Genomic DNA, 23,675 nt, shown 5'->3' with positions numbered 1-23,675 from the left:
ACTGCATCCAGGTAAATGCCTGCTTCTAATATCAAATCTGATGTAACTATTGTTATCATTATCTATGCTATCAAATATGTTTAAACTGGACAATAAACAATAATAACTGTTAGTCTTGCCCTTTCAATGACGGTAACCCTTGCTATTTCAACCTAGCTAGCATTTAATTTGCTAGTGCAGTCTCCAAGTTGTAACAATAATACATCTATATTTCAATTTCATGAATTGCATTCACCAAACTTATGCAGGCTAGCTAAAATAAATATGATTTAATCAGTGTTTTCAGAAAATGGATTAAAGCCAAAAGAGTGTTTTTACTGAGTCTGGACTGACTAGTGGTAGGATATTAAATAAAAGACAAAAATCACTGTATTCCTGCTGATCATATGAACATTGATTATTATTAAAACGTAGCTGCAGTAATGTTTTCATTACTGTTACTTTTATCACACAGCTAAATCTTGCTATTTCAACCTAGCTAGCATCTCGTCAAGTTTTAATCAAATACTATTAACCTACTGTACACTGTAAAAAAAAAAGTTGTTTCACAGAAATTTACTGTATTATTTTACAGGTTTTTTTTGTTTTTTCTACATTAAGTGTAAATGCCATAAAAACACAGTAAATTATTTTTATTAAAATATTCACCATAAAATAAAAGCTGTAATCTGTAAATTAATATAATGGAATATTAGTTTTTTAACAGGATTTTTCAATTACTTAATGGTCTTGAATATTACATTACATTGAATTCTATGTAAAAATACAAATAATACACATCCTATTACTGAATGTAAAATTAAGGCAACTTTCTGTTTTCTTTTACTTTAAATTTCATGTAAAAAAAAAAAAAAGTAAAAAAAGTAAAAAAACATTGTCAAATAATGGTAAAAATCCTTTAGTTATTCTACAAAGATTTTTTTTTTAAATACAGATATTCACTGTAGACATTATCTGCATTTTTACAGTCCAACTGTTGTAAAATAAAAACAAAAAAAAAAAAAAATATTGCTAGAATGCTAAATAAATGTATAAATGTGCACAAAAAAATGAAAAACATTGCAGAAATACCTTAAAATTACCTAATTTAAATAATGGCTTGTTTTATACAGTATTATTTTGTAAATTCATAGAATTATCCAATTTATCCTTAAGACTGCCCCATCAAAGCACAAATTTCTGGTTGTGAAACACAAAAAAATTATATTAATTATAAAATTATATTCAAATTATCCTCCTTGAACACCCATTAAAGGTATCTTGAGAGCTTTAGGCTTTAATTGTATGTGATTGTCTCATCTATTTACAATAAATTCCTGCTAAATACTGGTTTTATACTGTACAAAAAATAGGATCATGTGAAAATGGCATACAAAAACATAATTTCAATAATCATTACTTCATATAAACATTATTTGAAAGTAATTACAAGCAACTGTCTACAGACTTTTCCAATTAATGTATGATATTAACTGTATATAAATAGTATTTGACAGTAATTACAAGCAACTATCCAACATATCCGTCTGACACTCTTCTTCAGAGGGATATTTCTTATATATTGTGTGTACACTGCCATCATTCTTCAGAACCTGCCACTTATAGGGTGCTTGAGGCTAAAGAGAGCTCTTGTATTTAGGTCTTGATGCACAACATATATGTGTTGGGGCTACATATCAAATCAAATGGTGATAAAAATGTATGTTTGTGTATCCTATGAAACCCTTTTTTGCTGCTGTGCATCATTAAAAAAGTGATATACACTTATTTGTGAGGGCTGACGACTTCATTTGTTTGTTTTTGTGAGATGATGCCAAGACAGTGTTTTTTGTTACCATACATATTGACATGTGCAACACATGATAGGGATTTAATCACATTATTTTATATATAATGTGTATATTTGTTGTTTGTTTTTTATTTTAAACTGTATATTCTGCATAATTCAAACATTATATTGCAAGTCAAAAACTGAAAATCACTCTCTTGCCTAAAGCTTGTGAAAAATACTGCACCAGAGTTTTAACTGGTTCCAAATGTAGAGACTACTACATCACTCCAAATTAAGCATCCCAACACAGGATACCAGTCAGTTTTACGAATGGTTTTAAGATTTTGTTGATCACATTTAAAGGACAGCTTGCTCTGGCAGTTTTATTTAGCTGAATGGCCTATTTGCATTATTGTATATATTGAGCATTAACAGCTAACGTTTTGAGACATGAAAGGGTGTCTTCTAGTGAAGTGTGTGCAACCCAGGCTTTGAAGACAGTGTCTAGCAAGACCTAGAAAACAATGCAAGACAGGATTGAGCTCAAAGCTTGTTGAAAGCATTTTCTCATACCTGCGCTGATTTTCTCTCAAGCTTAATATTACCAGACCGTTTCTGATTCAGACAAGACAGCTTATGAATTGACAGCTTTTCATGACAGAGCTTCACTGTTCTGTTCGCAGTCCCTCACTAGTTCAAAGTCAATGTAACTCAACCACAGCAGAATGGTCTCTTTCTCTTTAATCAACTGTGTGACAAATGCGATCCTTCAAGATCAGGCAAACAAGATGGTATTTTTCCTTGATGATGCTTGATGTTTGAATAATTTCAGTGTTCTAAATTAATGGATGTATTAGTCTACACAATCCACAGCTGAAAAAAGTAATCATCAGCAGTATGTGTAGCTTATAGTCCATCAGCATATTTTTGCAGCTGTTAAAACCCACTAGCTTTGTGCTAACTACTGCAACTGGAGGAAGTTCCTCTTCTTCTACTACTTCTGCTTCAAAACTCTCACCTTACTCAAAGGCACAACCGGGTGGCAGAATGGCAGAAGTCATACAACATCCACACACATTAATACTACAAAATTATGAACCCTAGATCCTGGAAAACATGTTAGATCAGATTATTTATTTTTGCTCAAATAGTTAATTAATGTGAAGTTAATTTATAAAGTTAATCAACCTGCATGATGTTCTTTAGTTTTATGCTGACATTCCAAATTGTAGTTGATTTAATCCCCCCCCCCCCCAAAAAAAAACCCAACAACAAAAAAAAACAAGGTATGAACTGAACCACAAATAGTTGTATTTATGAATCCTAACCATAGCCATCCCTAGTTGTAGAGACTAACTAACGTGCAGTTCTCTCATGACATGGCTTGCCATTGTACCCTTTTCTCTCGTGCTTTAAGTGCTTCTTTCATGGTGACTGACTTGTGACTTAATTGACTTTTCCTGCTTGACGTTTGGCATTGACTTGACTTGGCTTACTTGAGTCTAAGTTACAGTGAGAGTGATTTAAGACTTGCTTGAGCCTTTAAGGTTAAGACTTGAGACTTGCTTGCGACTTGCACATGTGTAACTTACTCCCACTTCTGATATTTGTGAACATGAACTACTTTCTCCCAAAGCCACAAACCAGAGACATAAGACTCCAATTTGTGATGCCATCCTGAATAAAGTCTGGAGCTGCTTCATATACAATGAATGTGAAACTAATTTTGTAATTTTTTAATACCCAAATAAGCTTATTCTATAATAAACTTTCATATCTGAAACATAAAATGTACCTGTATGCTAGGCTTGGGCAATGTCTACAGAATTACTTTGTAAAGCAAGCAGTAAAAGGTAATTTTATGATATATTCTGGTTATTAAACATCTTGAAATCTCATACATCTCAAATGGGGATCTGTATTGAATGGATTGCACAATATTGTAAAATGTCAGTAGAAAAATGTATATATTTATTCAGTGTCAACGTTGATATAAAGATACTTTTACAAAGACCTTCTGGTTTTTGTACATTCAGAACTCCATATATTAATGAAATGTCTGTAGATATATTGGGGAGTTGCTTGCAATTACTGTCACATAATGTTTATATAAAGTAAACCCTATACAGTAATGGGAAAAGCCTGTAAATATATTGGAGAGCAGCTTGTAATTACTGTTAAATAATGTTTATATAGAGTTAACCTCATACATTAATGAGGAAATGTATGTAGATATACATATAGGGATCTACTGTAAATAGATTGAATAATCACATAAAATAAAAGCTTAAATCTCTCAAGATACCATTAATGGGCGTTAAAGGAGGGTAATTTGAATGTAACTTTACATGATTTTTCTGTGTTTTACATCCAGAAATCTGTACTTTGATGGGGAGTTCTTGTGGATGGATTGGATAATCTTATGAATTGTCTTCATTTAAATTAGGTAATTTTAAGGTAGTTCTGCAATCTTTTTCATTTTTTGTGCAGATTTATACATTTGTTTAACATTCTAGCAATGTTTTATAATGAGATTTTTTTTATTTTATAATGGTTGGACTGTAAAAATGTAGACAATGTCCAAAGTAAATATCTGTATTTTTAAAATACATCTCTGTAGAATAACTAAAGGTTTTTCACTGTTATTTGACGGTACATGTTTGGCAACTTTTGCTGCCAGACTTTTTACCATTTTTTTTATGATTTCTTTTTTTTACAGTGTACATCCACAGAAAACAGCAAACACAAAACCAACATAGCTGAAATAAATTGAGTACTTACAAATCTTGTTTTAATGAGGAAGCTTAAAAAGTAGATGAAATGCAGAATGTTTTTTGCTTATTCACTGTTATTTTAACACAACAACACAAAATGGCAGGCTTTACAAACCTATTGGACTTGTGGAATAAGCGTCACTTATCACAGCAGTACATTTAAGGATGTCAGTGCATTTTTATTATACCTGCTTCTAATCAGATTATATCTGATGTACGTACTTTCATTTAGCTTATGTTTAGCATCTTAGCTGCAGTCTCAGGGTTGTTAATTTAATAACTTACCGCTCACAGGGCCGGCTCAAGGCATAGGCCATATAGGCGGTTGCCTAGGGCGCAGATGGGCGCTGGTCACCCTCAAAGGAAAAAATAAATAAAAAATAGATAAATAAAAATTTGCCAGTGGGTGCACCTCCCTATTTTCTGCCTTGGGATAAAATATGAACAAATACACAAAGAAAGATAGAAATACACTTTGCACCCCTGTTCCTCACAATTTTCCATCTGCCCTGCATCTGTACTGTGCACACTGGAACAGAGGGATGATGCATTACAGACAGACAAAATCTGTGACGAGATGTCAAGAGGCAGATATTCACATTTTATTTCATTATGAAAAGGTCCAAACCTTCAGGTGCACAAGGAAGAAAACGGACAAAAGAGGAGGAGGAAAAGAAAGCCCAATATAGGGGTATGTCGTCTTATGTTCACATTAAAAAGCAGTTTTGTGTGTAATGTTTCATCTGTAGCAGCTAGCTAGTTAAGTAGCAATAAAGCTAATGCTAGATAATGATGCTACAATATCTGCTGGACTCAGATAACGTTACAGATTGAAGGATATGAATCTTAATGGCAGCCAGTAGCAGGTATCTGGATAACTGCTCCTTCCTACAATGTAAGGCATTGTGCTGAAATTTCACTGACCAATATCAGTGATAATTGCTAACACTATATCCATAAACACATAGATTTCTGCACTGAGTTGCACCAGCTATGTGTAAGTTGGCATCATAGCACATTGTTAGTAAGCTAGATCGACACAACTTAGTAATAATTTACGTTATAACTAAGTTTGAATTTACACACAGCTGGTGCAACAGGCTGCAGCAGTTATTTGTCTACTCTGCAGCTACATGTGTTTGCTTGTAATAATCTAATATCTACTCTGTAACTGTCCAGATGCACTTAGGAAATACCTGCAGAAGCCTCTAGCTGCTGGAGAAGTTACATCTGATCTCCCATCTACACCACTTTCTGAAGCAGGTCAGTTCAGCCGGTTATTTGTGGTCTCTGTTTAACTGATATTACACTGTTATGTTGTCATTATTACTGTTGTTGTTGTTGTTGAAGAATGTTACAGTTACGCATTTTTACTGATTAAATGTAGGTTCTAGTCAAATTAAATAAAGTTTATTTGTACAGTGCTACTTTATATGCAGTAGAATGACACAATGGACTTAATGCAGTGGTGTAACAGTCTGGATGTTCTGTATGTTTGAATACAGCTACAGGTGAAGCAACATCTAACATCATATCAAACACTCCAGCTACCTGCAGTTAAACACAGCCTGCAGCAGGTGAGTCCTGTCATTGTATGTTACAGCTGCAGTTATGTAACTAATGTCAATATGGACAAATTCCACACATTCAACACATTTTACTCAAATTCTATCAAATATTCACAATCAGTTATGAACATATGTAGCTCATCCTGTACATCTGGAATGTTTTGTCCACAAACAGATGCTGGGGAATCCATTTTAAATAGTAAGAAAGAGAACACAGCTAATTTAAATATAATCACTATTAGACTGGAACCATCTATGTTTATTCAAGATGTCTACAGGACACATTAAAGCTTGAATAACTTATTTCCATCAAAAATAATTTAAACCTGGACTCTTGACCTTTTTTCACTCTTGTAATTGAACAGTATTGGTCAACTGTTTTCTATAATTTATGCTTCAGATGAGTTTACTGCCTGATGTGTTATAATTTATGAATCATTGTGTGTTCTTACTAAAGGATTAATAACTATATTTGCATGTATGTTTAGATTTGCCTGCAGGTGAGGGAACAACAGACACAACATACACTGCTACTCTACAGCCTGCAGACACCATCAACTGGAACAGATCCTGAAGTATGTGAGTCCATCAAGGCAGCAGCTATAGATCCTGTCTGATATGGTGAGGACAGAGATAGTCAGCAGAGGCCATATCAGGTCAAATAAGACTCTACATTTCCAAAAGGAAAAAAGGACCAAATCCTTATCTTGCCTAGGGCACCAAAATGGCTAGAGCTGGCCCTGTACTTTATTTTACAAATTTTCAGAGTAATTTGCAGATGTTTAATGGTTCATTTTTAGGACATTTTACAGAAAGGTTTGGTACAAAGTATAATAAACAACTTTAAAAAGTTATTTTACTAACAGAAAATAGTCAGTTTGACCAAGATGGAGCATGATGGAGTGCTGCATCATATGACCTGGCCTCCACAATCACCTGTTGTATGTGGTATTTCATAGTTTTGATGTCTTCAGTATTGCTCCACAGTGTAGAAATTGTATTCATTATTGGTGGAGATAATGTTTGAAATGATCTCCATCAGGTCTTTTGGATTACAAGGATTTTATCACAACCATGACTGAATGATAACTTGAACAGTGGCTGAAAATGCCTGTCGTTATTATAATAATAATGAACTTAATTTCTAAAGCACAGAATGCAACACAAAGTTCTCAACATAAAACCAAAGAATTATACCATTCAAACATTATATATCATTATTAGACTAATTAGTTAACTTAGTTAGTGAATCCAGTTTAGTACGTTTACTGTAGTTGTCTCTGTATGTGTGTAACATTTGTTTTTCTTACACTCTGTCAGCTTTAACAACAGTCTGACCAGCGTGCGGTCCAGAAGAGACATGACCTGGCTGTGGAAGTTTGCAGGCAGGAAGCCATTTTGGATCGGAAACACATTTTCTTATTTAGGAAATTTCCCACTGCATACCCAAAACATCCCTTTTTACATCTGTTGCAGGGTACAAAGTTTTAGTTTTCAGATCACTCTGGTCTAGATGGGAAGCAGCCAGAAGATGGCAGCAGAACTCCAAAGATCCTCAACAATGATCCAATATACAGTCAGTATAATGACAGTCGTGACTGTATTCCCCTACAGTTCCCCATAAGAAGCTCCAGGTTTAAGAAAAACAAACAAACAAAACCACACAGTCTGACATCTATTCTGTATCAGGCTGTTCCAGCTCTACACTGAAGCTACATGTTTAAAGAGAGTAAAATATTTAAACCAAGACATGTTTTTTTTGTTTGTTTTTTTAGGTCTGAACCATTCCATTAATGGAAATATTCAAGATTTCTTTTGCATTATTTCACATGCATTTCTCCAGAATTTAGCCTGACACATTTTATTTATAGGGAATCTCTTGACTATTTCACCTGAAATCCCTGAAAACTTAGATATTTATTGTAACAGTAATTTTAAAAGAATCAATTTCAAACCTTAGAAAAATCTAAGAGACTACAAATATGTGCATTTGTCCATACGTCCTTCTGCAAAACAAGGCAGGTTTATTAAGCACATTTAGAGAAGGTGAAACAAATTTAAAGAATACACCAAATTTTTCCAATTTCAAACACATTAAAATATTGTTAATCATGAGGTTTATAAAAAGTTGACTATCGTGTACATCCTATCAGAATGCTTGAAGATAAAGTCAGAAGATTCATCCTCTTGAACAATGAACAAAAGTTTATTTTCTCCAAAATCAAAGGATTTGCATTCATGAACATAAAGGGAGAGAAAAAACACACACATGGGCTTTTGAATCTGAAAGAAAACAAAGACAAGATTCAAGTTCAATTAGTCTCACATGTCCATTGAAAACCCCACGAGCTGGATCTCCACAAGCTGCTCCACTGAAACTCAACACACATTAATCTGTTCATCGCCGGCTCAAGTTCACTGAGAGATATTTACTGCTATCAGCCCCGTCATAACAACCTGTGTGAATCCTGTGTTGAAGTCATATTTAATGCAATGTACATTAGTTTTTATATTTTTGTCATAATAAAGATTGCTGCACAAATTGAAATATGTGGATGAAAATCTGCAGTTTAACTTTATGTATGAGGTTTAAATTCAGCTTTCTGCATAAAACCGAGGTAAATCTGTCTATTTCCTCAAGTACACATGTTTTTGTCATGAGAAATAATAAATAGCACCTGTCTGGAGTCTACAAAGAAGAACTGAATGAACTCTCCAATATTTAAAAATACGAAAAAATTATAAAGACCTGTTAGCAGCTGGTTCTTGTTTTGTTGTAAAGGTAATTAAAAATTTTCATCGATACTGTGAGGAAATGATGTTATCTTCTGAAAGAGCCTTGGTGTTTAAAGACCTCAGCTCACTTCCAGAAGATCTGTCAAAGTCACAATTTACCGTTCAATCAGCAGAGTTTCAGTCTGCAAAAACATGTTTATGCACAGAACTTCATTCATTCTAAATGGAAATAGTCGGATATGCTTGAACTACTTCTATTTTTCTTTCACTTAGGACTTTATTCACTTACTAAAAGGTTTTGTAACTGTTACATTCTTCCAGTTGGCAACTTACCTACTGAGCTGATTGAGGCTGCAGTTCAGGCAGCCAGGTGTCTAGGTTTAAAATAAAAAGCTTACTGTATTTACCTTATGTATCCAAAATATACAGCAAACAGACCTGCAGTGAAGAACTACAACATCACATTCATTACGTTTAAGTTTATTTGTTGTATTGTGAAACGGTCAGCAGAGGGCAGCACAACACCACCGATACTCCTGATGACTCCATCAATACTGCGCTGATTCGATCACATCAATAAAAAACAGAAAAACAGCTGATACAGAAATAATAAACATAAATGATTATGCTGTTGGCTTCTAGAGCGCACAAGAGTTGGTCCGTTTTTCTGGGAATGAAGCAAACTACTTCCAAGAATGAGTGAGTTACACCACAACATTGGTTGTGTAAAAAAGGTGTTAGTTTACTGAATACCAAACTTGTGACCTCAGTAATGATAACTGAATGAACCCTTAGATGCTAGTTCTATGGATAGTGGTGCACTCTCCACAGGTTGTCCGGTAAGAACAGGAATGATGTAGATATAGGTCAATTAATCAATAGGTCAATTAATACAGTTAAAGACACACATAAACTCACTGACATGCCACTCATTTATTGCTGGTAGTTTAGGACACCCTTTTGTGGATGTGGTTACTACATGAAAGGGAATAAACGACACATGTACAGACATTAGGCACGTGCAATAATGATAAACATAAAGTGTGGCATGAAATACATAATGCAATAATAAAATGTAAGGACAAACAGTACAAAGATGCATAAATGAAGAAATACAGTCCTCGTAAGTGTAAGGGAGTATCAACAAGGAGCAACATTTTAGCTTAGAAAACACATATCTGCTACTACTGGTCTAATGCACAGAGAGAGCTTAAGAAATGTGTGATAATCCTTTAACAGACGCACCAACACTCTCACAACACTGCAATATAAACAAATAGCATCCCGACGGCACAGTGATAACTCACCAATAAACATGAATAACATCGTCAGGGATCGTATACATTACAATTAATGCAGTAATGAACATTCCCAAAAGTAAACTGCAGTGACTGTCAAACGTTAATATACAATAACATCACCACTACTGCAACGCCAATTACAACAACAGAATAACTGAGAACTCACATTCTCATGGACGTACAGGGAAAAATAAACCAACAAATTAGAAACAAGAGTCCAGAAACTGTGGCAGCGAATGATGAAAAAGTCCAGAAATTGTTGCCATGAATGTAATAAATCCAGAAAACTTCTCTGACTGAACTCAGCCCTGCCCCGCTTCACTCTGCTAATGAGCAGAGTTGATAGACAGCTGAACGGAGGCCTTTGATTGGTGCAGAGAATCCTGACATTGTCTGTTCACATGCACACCGCGTGCAAAACTGCAGACTGTACATGCGAGTGCGCTGAAAGAGGGATGCCTGTGATGAAACTGATAAAAGTGGGTGATCTTCGGAACAGGTCGTATTTGTCTTTTTTCCCCCAGTGTTTACAGTGAAATATTAACATTATATTAACCAATACAATGCCACATTTGGTCCTTTTACTGTTAATCTTGAATTCATCTTCATCATTCTTAAAGTAGAATATGCTAGTGAAGCTAGCTGTTACTTAGGTTGAAATAATGAGTCAGCTCAGGGACTAAAGTAGCTACCAGTTTACAATTAGCTGTCTGGTTTTAACATTAGCTGAATGAAATCAATAACTACATATTTTATATGATTACCAACAGGTGTGTACCTAAATTCAGGGATTTAGTCTTTTGATAGCCACTACTAGCAGTTATATTCACTTTCATGTTGTGATTAACTCTTTCTTGGTGCAGTGACCAGGTCAGTAACAGCACATTTTACATTCACCATTTTGTTAGAGCAGCACTTTAATTGTAAGTATTTGATTAATTTCAGCTATGTTAGTTTTATCATTGCTGTTTTCTGTGGATGTACAGTGCTGAGCGATATTAAATTAACAACTTTGAACTGCAGCTGAGATTCTAGCTAGGTTGAAACAGCAAGTATTGGATAAGGAACAAGGTAACAGTTAATCCTGGTTTAGTTTGTGTTAAGGTAAACATCATTTAAATGAGAACATATTTCATATGGTTACCAAGAAATGTATACCCAATTTAGTCTTAATTTGATATCCTACTACCAGCAGTTATTTTCCCTTTTATGCTGTGATTTGACTTTCTTGGTGCAGTTCCCATGTCTGTAACAGCCACATTTTATGTCCGCCATTTTGTTAGTGCAGCACAATGACTTAGCAAAAACAACAACCACCTTCAGCTTTATATTTTCAAAAACTTCCTTTTTGAAAGAAGTATAGCAGACCTTTGTCTCTTGGTATATGCTACTGTAGATTAGCAACCAATTAACATAATATAGCAGTGGTAGTACATAATATCTATGCTTGCCCTATATAAATTGTAAATGCATATCAGATGTTGAGTGGAATTAATTTAGTGACTAAATGTTCCATAGCACAGTATTAGAAAAAGTAATTATTGTTCTGATATTTAACGGGTCATGTTCAGTCTTTGCAAGAAGTACTGTACTGTATGTAACACTATGCAAGTGTTAACTTATTTGTTGGTCATTACAAGTAGGTAAGTTGATATCATTGCTATGAGGTTTTTATTCACCAAACCACACCCACTTTTAATCGATAAAAACACAGCTGTAGGATTTGATTTAAATCCCACATAACTTAACTCTGCCCACATATTCAGTGTCCCTCTGAAATACGTCACAAAGCTGTAGAACTAAAAACACATTAATTTCCGTTTCAGTGTGACTTTAAAGGTAAGCATTGAGGTTGGCTTTGGGCATTGAACAGGAAATTGGTAATGAAAATTTTAGATTCTACTGCTAAAAGTGACTAATTGTGAAAAAAAGAATTTATGTGTAAATAGGGACCTCCTAAATTAAGATAAAATATTTAAATAACTTTTAAGACCTGCCATTTGTAAAATTTAATTTAGCACACAAAGCTGTTTACTACTACAAATACTACTAACAACAATAAATACAACAAACAAAATATAATATTCCTTTGTATATTTTATTATTATAAATAATGTATTTAGAGCCAACAAAACATATACTAATGTACATCTTTGAAATAACATCTAAAATAATCAAACACATTTCTCACAAAAAAACTGAATATTAATCATTTGTCACCTTTTCCTCATCATTATGTACACTCAAAAAAGTAAATACAAGTACTAAGTTCTAGATCAGTGGTTATCAAACTGTGGTTCAGAGAGCTACAGGGCTCTTTTGCGCTCAATGATACTATAGCAGGTGACTGATCAATGTTTCACTGTCCCTGCTGTTAGCACTACAATTTACAGCACAACTGGAAAAATCTCTGAAAGCAACATAAAAAGAAAAAATCCCCAAAGAAAATATCTAAAAATTTACAAAGTTTACAAAAGCTGACATGGTAACAGAATATATAAACATATGTACATAAACATACAGAAAGATTTCAGTAGAGGAATTGTGATGTATTGTATGAATGTACAGGAGCTGACTATAATTTTTACATCTCCAGTCAGTCATGCTCATCATTTGCTGTGTTTAGTGTTTCAAATTTGTTTCCAGTGAATCACTGGCCACCAAATGTGTTTTTCCACATTCTTCAGTTTCTTGGCTCAGTGCTTGAGTTGCACATTTCTCTGTTCAATCAAGTACTCTAGTTTTCATGCTGAATATCATATGCAAGGGGTCCATTAATTGCAAAACCAAGGTAGAAAGAAACCTTTTCTGTGCTGAAACCACTTCTTATTCCATCAATAAGAGCTGGACGTACAGGGATTTTCAGTTTTCCATAATTTGCAAACAACTCTCCTTGCTCAATGGTTCCACTGACTCGATGAAGACGGCTGATGATTGCTTTTTCTTTAAATATGTCTCCATTCCACCAAAGTTGTGCCAAGGCATCACGAGGCATCATAGGCAGGAAACTCTTATCCAGTTTAGGTTTAGAGATAAGCCTCTTGAGTCCCTCTTCTTTGCCCAAGTAGAGCTTGGCAACAGTGCTCCTCTTTCGAAACAACTTGGACAGATGTTTGCGGGACGAGTTTCGAATTGCAGTCACATATGTCCCGATTTCTGTGTTTTTCTGAGTTGGACTTGGCCAGAGTAACAGCAGAGCCAGGTAGTATGGGTCTGGGAAGGGATACCGAAGTCCTACATCTTGCAGAGTTTTCAAAAGGAGATCAGAGAGGTGGCTGTAACTCTTTACATGTTTAGATTTTGGTTTCAAATGGTAAAGAACTATGTTTGACAAAATGTAATTAATTGTTTCCTTTGTCTTTTGTTTTTTGTTGGCAAGTTGTTGTTGTTGCAAGAATGCATAGCATTCTGTGATCTTCTCAATCTCTTGAGCAGGTTTGTCCAAATGCTGAAGGATCCCTGCGAATGTATCTGCTTGATTCCTCTCAAGACACAATCTTCGTTCTTCGATCTCAATTTTCAAATTGAGATTGGGATTGTTTTGTCGTTCTGCTTTGATTCCCTCTGGTGCGGTGCAAAAAAGATTTACATACTTTTTAAAATAACCACAGACGGTCCAATGGTTCTTTGAATCAAATTCTGAATTGTTCCCTTTTATATACGTGAAGTAACAGTCAAGAAGTTCAAACGTTTCTTTTACTTCAGTTTTCAAATTGAGGAGGAATGGCTCATGTTCTTTGACGATCTCCATGTATCTGTTGTTGATCTCATTGTCATCCTTATAGACGCTGGTGATTGGGATTGCTTTCTGCAGAAAACTCTGTAAGTACTTCTTCTTCATAGGATCACTTTCCTCAAAGAATGGTAATCTTCCCAAAATCTCAAAGATCAGGAAAGCAATTTCCAGCACACCCACATAGCCATAAACATTATATGACTTTCTGGGATAGTCATCTGACTCATCATCAGCGGCTTCCTCCTCAGGTTCATCCTCTCTGCTTGCCAGCTCTTGAGCCCTTTTAAATGCTGTGATAGCATTATCTGCTATTTTAACGTTTGTGTTTAAATCTTCTGGGTTATGTGTTGTCTCCTGCTTTTCTCTGTGGATGTTGGTTTTTAAATTGCTTTTGTACACCTGTCCAATTGTGTCAAATGTGTATGAGTTTTGCTTGATGTTCTTGGCCTTTTCTGCCCACTTCAGAGCCTCTGGGAAGTCACGCTCATTGATGTACAGATATCTTGCCAGTGCCTGGGGAATAGATGCACTTGTTTCAAACCTGGATGATGCTTTCACAAATATTTCTTGGACAGTTTGCCTGCCTTGCTGGTTGTGGATTTTCTCTATGAGGGGAGAAAATGGTTCTCTCTCATCTCCATCTTTCTTGCGCTGCCTTTCAATCAACATTCGTTGAATTGACTGCATGAATCTGTGTTTGACAACTCCAACACTGAAGAACAGATCACAGTGAAGAATCTCCATAGCAATATCACTTACTTTTAAAGAGCGTCTTCTCTCCAACTCTTTCAGACAGGCAGATGCTATGGTGTGATGAAGAATTCGGATGCCTTTGTATCCGCCCCACTCTTCATCTGTGTCTATGAGGAGGAAGTTTGAATATGGCTTCATTCTGTCCAGTACACTGTCCTCCCTCCAGTGTATCATTTTCAACCCAAGAAAATCCTCACAGAGAGAGAGAGAGATTTCAGATTCTGCCACATAGGTATTCAGTAATGCTAGAAAAGCAAACAGTTGGGCCTCCTTTGTGCTGAAATTAAAGCTCTCCAGTGTGTTACGAGCAAGATCGTCGACATAATCCGTGTCAAAATTGCTCTTCATGATCATGAAACTGTAAAAGTTTTCAGGCTTTTCATGAGATTCTTCAAGCTCTTTAAGTTTCTTTTCAAACTCCTTCTGTTCTTCTGATGTCAATGAAGCAGTAATGTACTGACATTGTGTTGAATTGTCCTGTTTGTATTGCTCCTTCGGGCTATGTGAACGGACACAGTTAAGGATGATGACTTTGCAGTTTTGCATGTCATCCATATTCATGTTGGAGAAATCCTCTACAGCTTTACGGATGCAGTTTACAAGATCATAAGGATTCTTGGTTTCTTGTGAGTCATCAACTAACAGCAAAACTGGAGATGGTTTCTCACTTTCAAGCTTCATGAGTTTTCTAACTTGAATAGCGACTTCATCTTTTGGCAGTGTGTTGTCTTTCAGCACAGCACATCTGAACTCTTGACGGAGATCCCACATGACATGCATCGCTAAAGTGGTCCCACCACAGCCTGGATGGTGGAAAAGGTTTAGCAAAACACATGCATTTTTTGAATCTCTCCACTGAGACCTTATCATCTTCTTCACATTTTCATACTTGTCTCTTTTGATGAATGGCTTTTCTGTGTCTTTGTCACAGAAGTAAAAGTTCCACCATTTGACTTTACCTCCTCTGTAAAATTCTTCCTCTACTTTGATTCTAAAGTCATGGAACTCTTGACTGTTTTCATCATAGGTGTTTTCACACTGATTTAGACACAAAATGTCCAAAGCTGTCATCAGATCTTCATCTTTCTGTTTCAGAACAACAGCACTGGAGTTCGAAGAGGGAAGCAGCATTTCAGATGACTGACTCAAAGGCCCGAGTGCCATTACAGTCCCGTTGACCTCGCTAAGGGTCAGCTCATATATGGATAGCGGGTCAATGTCACAGTCACACTTGTCTTGTATCAGCTCCCTCCATTTCTCATAGGTGCTCTGAGAATCACAAATAGTGATGATGTTTTTCTCCTCAGTGTGTTTCAAGAAGGACTTGTAGGTGTCATAGATTGGGTCTTTCTCAGAGTCCACAGGTGAAAGTAGGAGGAAGATGATGAGACTTCTTCCATGAAGGAGAACTTCAGGGTTGCAAATGAATGAAACCAACTGCTCTACATCTCTGCAAGATTTCCTTAGCCAGTTCTTATAATCTAACTCTCTGTTAGAGTCGCTGTCAAGGTCATGTCTGCCATTACAGAAGACCCAACTGGTCTGTTTGTAGAGGTTAAGATTCTTTATTACTGATTCAGTCTGCCCTTGATATTGTGATGGGGTGTGCTGATTGGCCACTCTCAACTCTCTGTATGAGTGACACAGTCCACCTTTAGCAGCAGACTCAGGGTCAAAGTCTAACACACAGAACAATTTCAACTTACTCAGAAACTGGAGGTACTGCACTTGTTCTGGACTGCTTTTGTTCGTAACAACAACAAATCTGTCATAACTGTCCAGTGAGTTCCCACCACAAGTCAGCAAATTCTTAAGTTTGTCACCCTGGTTAGCTTCTTTCTTCGAAACTTCTTTTGAAAGACACTGCTGCCTCAGTTGACCTGTATGAACAGTAAAATAAGTACATTATTAAGTAGACAAACACACACAACACTTTCAAATGAACTTTACAGGTTAAGGTTGTTGTTGTTCTATATTTTTCTTATCGTCAGAAAATCCCAAGAAAAAAAAATAAGGATGTGTTAGACCATCTCTCAATACTTTCTGACTTCAACATCCTGCCTTAGGGATCCTGCCTTCCTACTGAAGACATCAATCTTTAATGGCTTACAAATGTACAGATACATTTTTAAAACAGGGTTCAGTAATTTCAGTGGTGGGTGAATCCACATTTGATGCTTTAGTGAGTATTTCTGGTAGCAGGAGGGCGTATGTGGGATTGAGTCAAAAGTCAAAATAAACTACAGTGTGTGTGTTCATGGTCATGAAGGAACATGTCACCCAGTGCAGAGGTGTGGCTCGATGGTGTGTTTTTAGTAGTTTATATTATGTATCAGGCTTTGCATACACAGGCAATTCTTGTTAGAAGGATCAGTACATTGTTTCAGTGAGTTTGGTCTTTTAATGGGACTTGATGACAGTAGGAAAATATTGAATATTCCCAGTCATCCTAGGTGCAGTTAAGTCTGTATGTGTCAACATGAATACATCACAAACTAATGCAGATTATAAACTACAACTAAAGAACATTTAGGCTAAGTTACAAACGTAATTATTTGAATACATTTTTACATTTGTTGTCTTACCCATGTTCTTTTCCAAATGACAAACAAGATCACACTGATGGATTTCTCTTAGAACGTCTAGTGTGACCTGTAAGGCCTCATTGCTTCCATAGTGTTCAGTCAGTAACTTAGCAGTGTCCATGGTGTCTTTGCCCTCCAGTTTACCCCTTGGAACAGGTTTATGCTTAGATTTGCTGTATTCTTGTAAATTGAAATGAAACCTTTTTAGGTCATCTTTTAAAAGGTTGTCCAGGGTTTTCTGGATCTCCACAGTGATCTTGGGTATGTCAGGTAGGGTTCTGGTCTGCAGAAAGAAAGGGATGTAAATTATTTAGTCTTAACATTACAAATAAATAACTGTCTATATTAAGTAAAAATCTTAATGGTTTGTTATGCCTTTTATGTGCTCTAAACAACTACAAGTTTTTTTGTCTTTGTGAGTTTACTGTATTGACTATAAAACAGAAATTTTACCACAACAGTTTCTTTCCTCTTGGCCCCCAAGTTCTGTGCCTTTGGTTGCTGAATTTCCTCTTTTTCTGAAGTTCTCTCAAATGGCAGATGAACATTTTCAGGCTTTTTCCCCACCATTTCATCTATTTTTGATTCAGTGTTGTCATATGACTCAGCTTGCTGGGTTGCTATTGCTTGAGGCAGACTTGGTTTAGGTTGAATGGGTTTTGGAGTTGCTTTTTGTTCTGTGCTGGTGTGAGGGATCGGTTGCAGTGTCGGCTCTGGTTTCTCATTCAACTGACGTAGTTCTGCCAGAATCTTTACAGTAGGACCACTTTTCAAATCCAGATCCAGAAAATCCTGCTTCTTAAAGCAAACAAGACAATCTCCAGAAACATCTTCCTCCTGGAGCCGTTCTGCATATTTGCTATATGTCTTCACATGCTGCTGTAACCACTGGTTCACCTGCTCCTTTGTCCAGTTTTCCATGTATGCTGGGAACTGTGACTCATGTTTTGATCCTTCTTTCAACCTTTCTAGATAAGATGTAATTTTGACTGCAGGACCGTGTTTTATTCCCAAGTCTAATATGTCTGTCTTTTCAAAGACAACTAAAATATCTCCAGAGACTTCTTCTTCAATGAACCTGTCTGCACAAGGCTCATGAACTTTGACCTGTGTCATCAGCCACAGGTGGACATCTTCCTTCGTCCATTTTTCAATTTCAGGTGGCGGCTTTGTTGTTGAGCGTTTCATATTGGATCAACTAAAAATGAAACAGATGAGTCATAGATCAAAATAGTGAAAAGAACAGTACGACAACATATTGCCTTAAGACTGAAGATGTCAAAGTAAAAAAAAATGTCAGAAATATCAGTGACCCAGATGGTTATTGGCTTTTCAGGAGAGTTAAAATATTCATTTACATGAATATGAATAATGCATAATAAATTATGAATAATTCAAACAAATGTCGTTCAAATGCAGTGGCAAGTTACAGTATACACGGAAGTCACAGAAAATGTGCCAAAAGTTGGGTGAGTATTCCTATGGAAGTCCAGTATACATGCAAAATAATGTTTTGACCAATCTTTAGGCCCAGCAGTAGGTTATCAGGCTGTGAGTCAGCCACTAATTAAAAACTCCTCTGGTATGAGAAATTCTGTTTTAATTTTTACAAAGCAAAGTATCTACACAAAAAGTTAATTTATATTTTCATTAAGCAAACTGTATTTTCTGGGGTGATCTATTTTGATTCCTAAATCAACTTTACAAAGAACCAATCAGAAGCAAGTTAAGTATGCTGCTGATATCATTTTCATTCAACAAGGAAGGTTTTGGTAGAGGTTGTTGGTTTGCATTTAGATGTGTTTTCATATTTAGCCATCTTAGTGTGGATGTGGTCTCAGAGATGCGAGTTTCAAAGAGGTTCAAGTCACACTGTGATGATGTGCATTTGGCAAATTATAAGACACTTATAATTTTGACTAAAGGCAAGTCCACATAGAAAACATTTAGATGTTTTGATGTCCGTCATTTGTGCGTCTCACGGAACAGATAAGGTGCAGACACACTGGATCTGTTGAAGGATGTCAAGTTGACGGATCCTATTTATTTTCTATGGAGAGCAGGAGATCTGGCCGTGCAGTGCATGATGGATACAGCATGGCGAGTTGACGGGCCATTCACTGTATCTGTATTTGCATAACCACAACTTCACTTTAACTTTATGCAAATTAGTACGTCCAGTGCAACACACCTGTCTTATGAATTTCAGATCAAACTGTCAAACTAGGCAGTGCTGATCAAATATGAATCAAGATTCTGTTACTGCATGGCCTATTTCTCACCTAAAATGTTTTCAGAAACATATTTTATTTATTTCTCTGGTGGTTCTCAGGATTCTTTAGTCTGGTGAGGCTTACTGTTGTAATGCATCAACTCTGTCACCAAGCAGTCTTACCCAAATAAACATATATTGTTGGTCTGTTTTTGGGAGATTAACCTTTAATTATCATTCCTTTTCTTTGCCTAAGCACCTGTCCCCCAAAAAGTCTGCACAGCACTGCTCTGTACTGCCTGCTTGACCCAACTAATATTTGCTCATTCTCCAGAGCTGGCACACTTTGTGAAGATAGGTCTGGCTATGTGAGACTAATATTTGCTTAACCCTGTTTAATGTTGTCCTGTTGTGTGCTTCATGTGCTATATGCTTCTTTGGCTACTGCTTCAATGTTGTCACATCAATAACATTAAAATTCTCTAATGTCATATGTTTTATCAGTGTTTTGTCATGAGTTGCTGTTTGCACCCTATTTCAATAATTGTGTTTTTATCTTCACCGTTTTTTTGTTCTTGCTTTTTTCACTTTTAGGGAGTCTATTGTAACATCTGTCCAAGGCTACACATGAAAACTAGCCTTCAACTACTGTTAGAAGGTTGACGCCCCACCGTTTCCATGCAACTCTACTGTTTGGGAAGAGTTTGACAAGTTACATCACAGATCTTGGACAATGACATGTCAGCATTCAGCTGTACCCAACCACATGTGGCTGAGAGTTTCGTCTGCAGTCCTTACATCTTTTAAGAAACCACAAAGAAATTCGGACCAAATGAAGTTTCACTTTTTAGTTTGTGCCTGAACTTAACCATACATATGTTTTGTGAACTGACATGAACCTGCTGTCATTCCAGTATGATATGGTTCTTATGTCATTTCAATTTGACTTCCAGGATGACACAGTCCCTATGTCCCCCCGCCCCCCCTCCACCACCACCACCACCACCACACACACACACACACACACACACACACACACACACACACACACACACACACACACTTTGTATTAAATTTACACCATTGTTATGTCCCATCATGGTTTTAATGTGTGTTTTTAATCAAATAAAATATCTTTTCAATGTCAGCCTTGTAGAATCTTCTCATACAGTATATGCATGCTTATCTTTTCACTCAATTAGTCAGTCTGCACACCGATATACAGGATGTGGTCTGAATGACGCATTTGGCTGTATTTTTGTACATCCATTTTATGTTTACACCTGGAAGGATCAGAGCACAGCCGTATTACTGTCGCTCCCTGTGTGTGTAAATTCTGCCTAAAACATGAGATTAGTCCTGCATTAGGTCATTACACATCTTGATGTCTAAAAACGGACCAGTGTTTTAACTTTAATGTGACCGTGTGTCCTTTAATAAGTCACAAAACGATTTTTTTGGGGGGGTGAACTGCTTCATAAACCAAACTTGTGAACTGAGTCCTAAAGTTCTAAACTTTTCCTCAAACGAATTACAAACTAATTATTAAATGTAAAAACAGTATAACAACCTACGCTTCACCCACTCATACAACGGGCCGTTTCCTACCAAACGAGAGAAAAAATAACCAGGAGGGCAGTGTCGAGGTTTCATACGAATGCTTCCCACAACTGATGACACATCAACTATAGTTGTTATTCAAAATGTGAGAGTAAGAAGAATTCATCGTTCAGCTTTTACATGAAAAGTGAATTTCTCACCGCCTGAAGTCTTTAGACTCACGCTGCTTTTCGGCTGCGGACCATTTCTTCTGGTAGACGAGGTTTGATGTTATTCTGAGGAGACATTTAACTGCACCAACATCTATTTAATGGAGACTTTGCGGAGATGAATACTGCACTATTCTGTCGAAAAATTCATGCAGTCACCAACCCTTTATCCGTGGAGTCCGCCCCCCGCCACATCATTTCCTGGAACAATGGTTTCACTGCACACCCACCCACAGACCCTTGAGTTCAAGTTTAGGACAACAGGCAGTTATATATAGGCATATATATATGTGTATATATATACACACACACACACACACACACACACACACACACACACACACACATATATATATATATATATATATATATATATATATATATATATATATATATATATATATATATATATATATATATATATAGACATAAAGACATTTAGCATATACATATTGTTTCTAAACAAAGAAGAGCTCATTTTAGCCGTGGACTGGTTCAGATGTGTGATTTTACCAACAAAGTGAAATTCAAATTTATAGTATTGTTCTATTGTGATACAGGTTTATGTCCTCATCAAAAACAGACAAGATATCACATGATTTACATGTGTTTCCTGTGTTTTCTTAGTATACAGAACTATATAAAGTAGCACAAAGCTTATAATATGATACAGGAACAGATCAGGACTGAATAATAGAAAGACTGAACACTAATAACATTCACAGATCTAAAAGTGTAGGTTCACATCAGAAAGTATTAATGCATGTATCAAATACATGACATCAATACAGTTACTTATTGTCTCTACACACCTGACAGTACACATGTCAATCAAACTTTGACCAGGTCATGTGGGTTAAAAGTCTTTAGTTTTCTAAAAATAGACTTGATGAAAATTAGGAAATTAATTTGTTTTACACACAAACTCATCAACAGTTTTCAATTTACTTATTGAAATTCAAGTGAAAGGGCCCAAAACTTGCATCACTTTGATGCCACGTGTGAGCAAGACAGACATTTCTCACCTTGCAGAAAATTCACCATGACAGAGGAAGTTGCTATAACTTTTTTTGTAAATGCTCCAGTCTGCACCAAACTTCTCCCGGCCTGAACACATCTACATGACAATATTCCATCAGTGATGCAAACTGGCTGAATAGCACACAAAGTTCAGTGTTTCTTCTATAATTGTACAGGCCTGTTTGGAAATGTGAGTCAATCTCTGTGTCGTTGTCTGGGAAACTCTTGGTAGCCTTGCTCCTTTAAAGGCCCCATGAAATGAAAAATACATTTTCCCAGTTTTAATCCTGTGTCCCTGTGTTAGTTGTTCATTCATCTTTTGTTATATGCCAAATAAATGTAAAAAAAAACAAAACAGTATCAGTGTATTTTTACATCAAAATCTCTGTCTTTTCTCTTCCTGTAAGACTGTTTCAAATGTTTGATGACTCATCCTGCACTTAGGGACGTTTACAAAAGTCATCCAATCAAATGTGACTTTGGGCAAGTAGCAACCACACCGGTCATATAAAACCACACTTCACTGTTTGTGGGTCGTAGTAGCAAACAGAGCAATATGGAGAGAGACAGGAAAAGGGTTAGGGATTGTTTAGATATCAAATGTCAAAAACTTTATTTTCATTTACAGAACAATGTGGCCGAGGTCTAATTCATTCATCTCTCCCTGGTGCGAGATGTGTGTGGAGCCAACAGTCCTCTGTAGCTCCGTATCACGTTAAACTCTAAGCCCTGCGGTCCAATCAAAGGCAAAGGATTTCATTTAAATTCCTCTTGTAACTGTACACCACTCAAATATTCTGTTTCACTGGGAAATACCTCACAGTACAGAAGCTAAAGATGCTCTAATTTCTGTTAAAAGTTAGCAGTAAGTTGTCAGTCTGGCAGTAAATGTACAGTATAGACTGCAGTGTGTCAGTTAATAAATGCTGCAGCTTCTCAAGACCAAGAAAAGTCTAATTTGCTGTTTCCACCACTGCTGGAAAAGTGAAGGGAGTTAGCCCTGAAGTTAGCGACAATGGGTTAGCCTAACCTGACCAGGATCAATTAAGGTGGAGTGACCTTTGAGGTGGAGTTTAAGATATTGTTTTCTTGTTCAACAACTGATATTGTTAGCTGAATGTGTTTAAAATCGGGTCAAAATAACTGTAAAACATTAAAACATGAACAAATGACAAGATGGAATATGATAATGTGTAAAATTTAACACATACTGTATAACAAGTACTTTTAATGTTTATTCATTTACTCATTATTTAAAGGCAGAATAAACAAACAAAAACCATTTAATAATATCTTTAATCGTCATTAAAACACAAATTTAATTAAAAGTCTAATTGTTTAGGTGGCACACTTCAGCCTCCGTACACTACCGCAGTACATTCTGAGTTCAAACACGTCACAGTTTTGTATCACTGGCCACCACATCCTGTAAGAGTCTATACATCAACTT

At 36.1% G+C, this 23,675-nt stretch overlaps 1 protein-coding gene and 1 long non-coding RNA gene across 5 annotated transcripts; one reads left to right on the top strand and one right to left on the bottom strand.

The window, feature by feature from the left end:
* The first annotated feature begins 4,991 nt into the window (after positions 1-4,991).
* LOC121900675 lies at positions 4,992-20,430 on the top strand. Of its 2 annotated transcripts, XR_006097002.1 has the most exons (5): positions 4,992-5,236; positions 5,725-5,808; positions 6,051-6,122; positions 6,602-9,548; positions 20,031-20,430. It is a non-coding gene; the product is annotated as an uncharacterized LOC121900675 (long non-coding RNA). The 2 variants fall into 2 exon arrangements; XR_006097003.1 differs by lacking the exon at positions 5,725-5,808.
* On the bottom strand, positions 9,768-21,472 carry LOC121900674 (sterile alpha motif domain-containing protein 9-like). 3 transcript variants are annotated; one of them, XR_006097001.1, is made up of 5 exons: positions 21,197-21,472; positions 17,678-18,422; positions 17,225-17,507; positions 10,317-16,519; positions 9,768-9,824 (listed from the first exon to the last, which is right to left on the bottom strand). XR_006097001.1 is itself a non-coding variant. In XM_042417153.1 (4 exons), the coding sequence occupies exons 2-4, from the start codon at positions 18,410-18,412 to the stop codon at positions 12,888-12,890; spliced, it is 4,650 nt and encodes a 1,549-aa protein (XP_042273087.1). In that variant the 5' UTR covers positions 18,413-18,422; positions 21,197-21,472; the 3' UTR covers positions 9,768-12,887. The 3 variants fall into 3 exon arrangements, 2 of the variants coding, with proteins under 2 accessions (XP_042273087.1, XP_042273088.1); XM_042417153.1 differs by having other exon boundaries at positions 9,768-16,519; XM_042417154.1 differs by having other exon boundaries at positions 9,768-16,519; positions 21,219-21,472.
* Between the last annotated feature and the right edge of the window lie 2,203 nt (positions 21,473-23,675).

The sequence above is a fragment of the Thunnus maccoyii genome, chromosome 7 (assembly GCF_910596095.1).
Source record: "Thunnus maccoyii chromosome 7, fThuMac1.1, whole genome shotgun sequence".
NCBI lineage: Eukaryota > Metazoa > Chordata > Actinopteri > Scombriformes > Scombridae > Thunnus > Thunnus maccoyii.
Note: the sequence above shows the minus strand (reverse complement) of the source record. Positions and strands in the feature narration are given on the sequence as shown.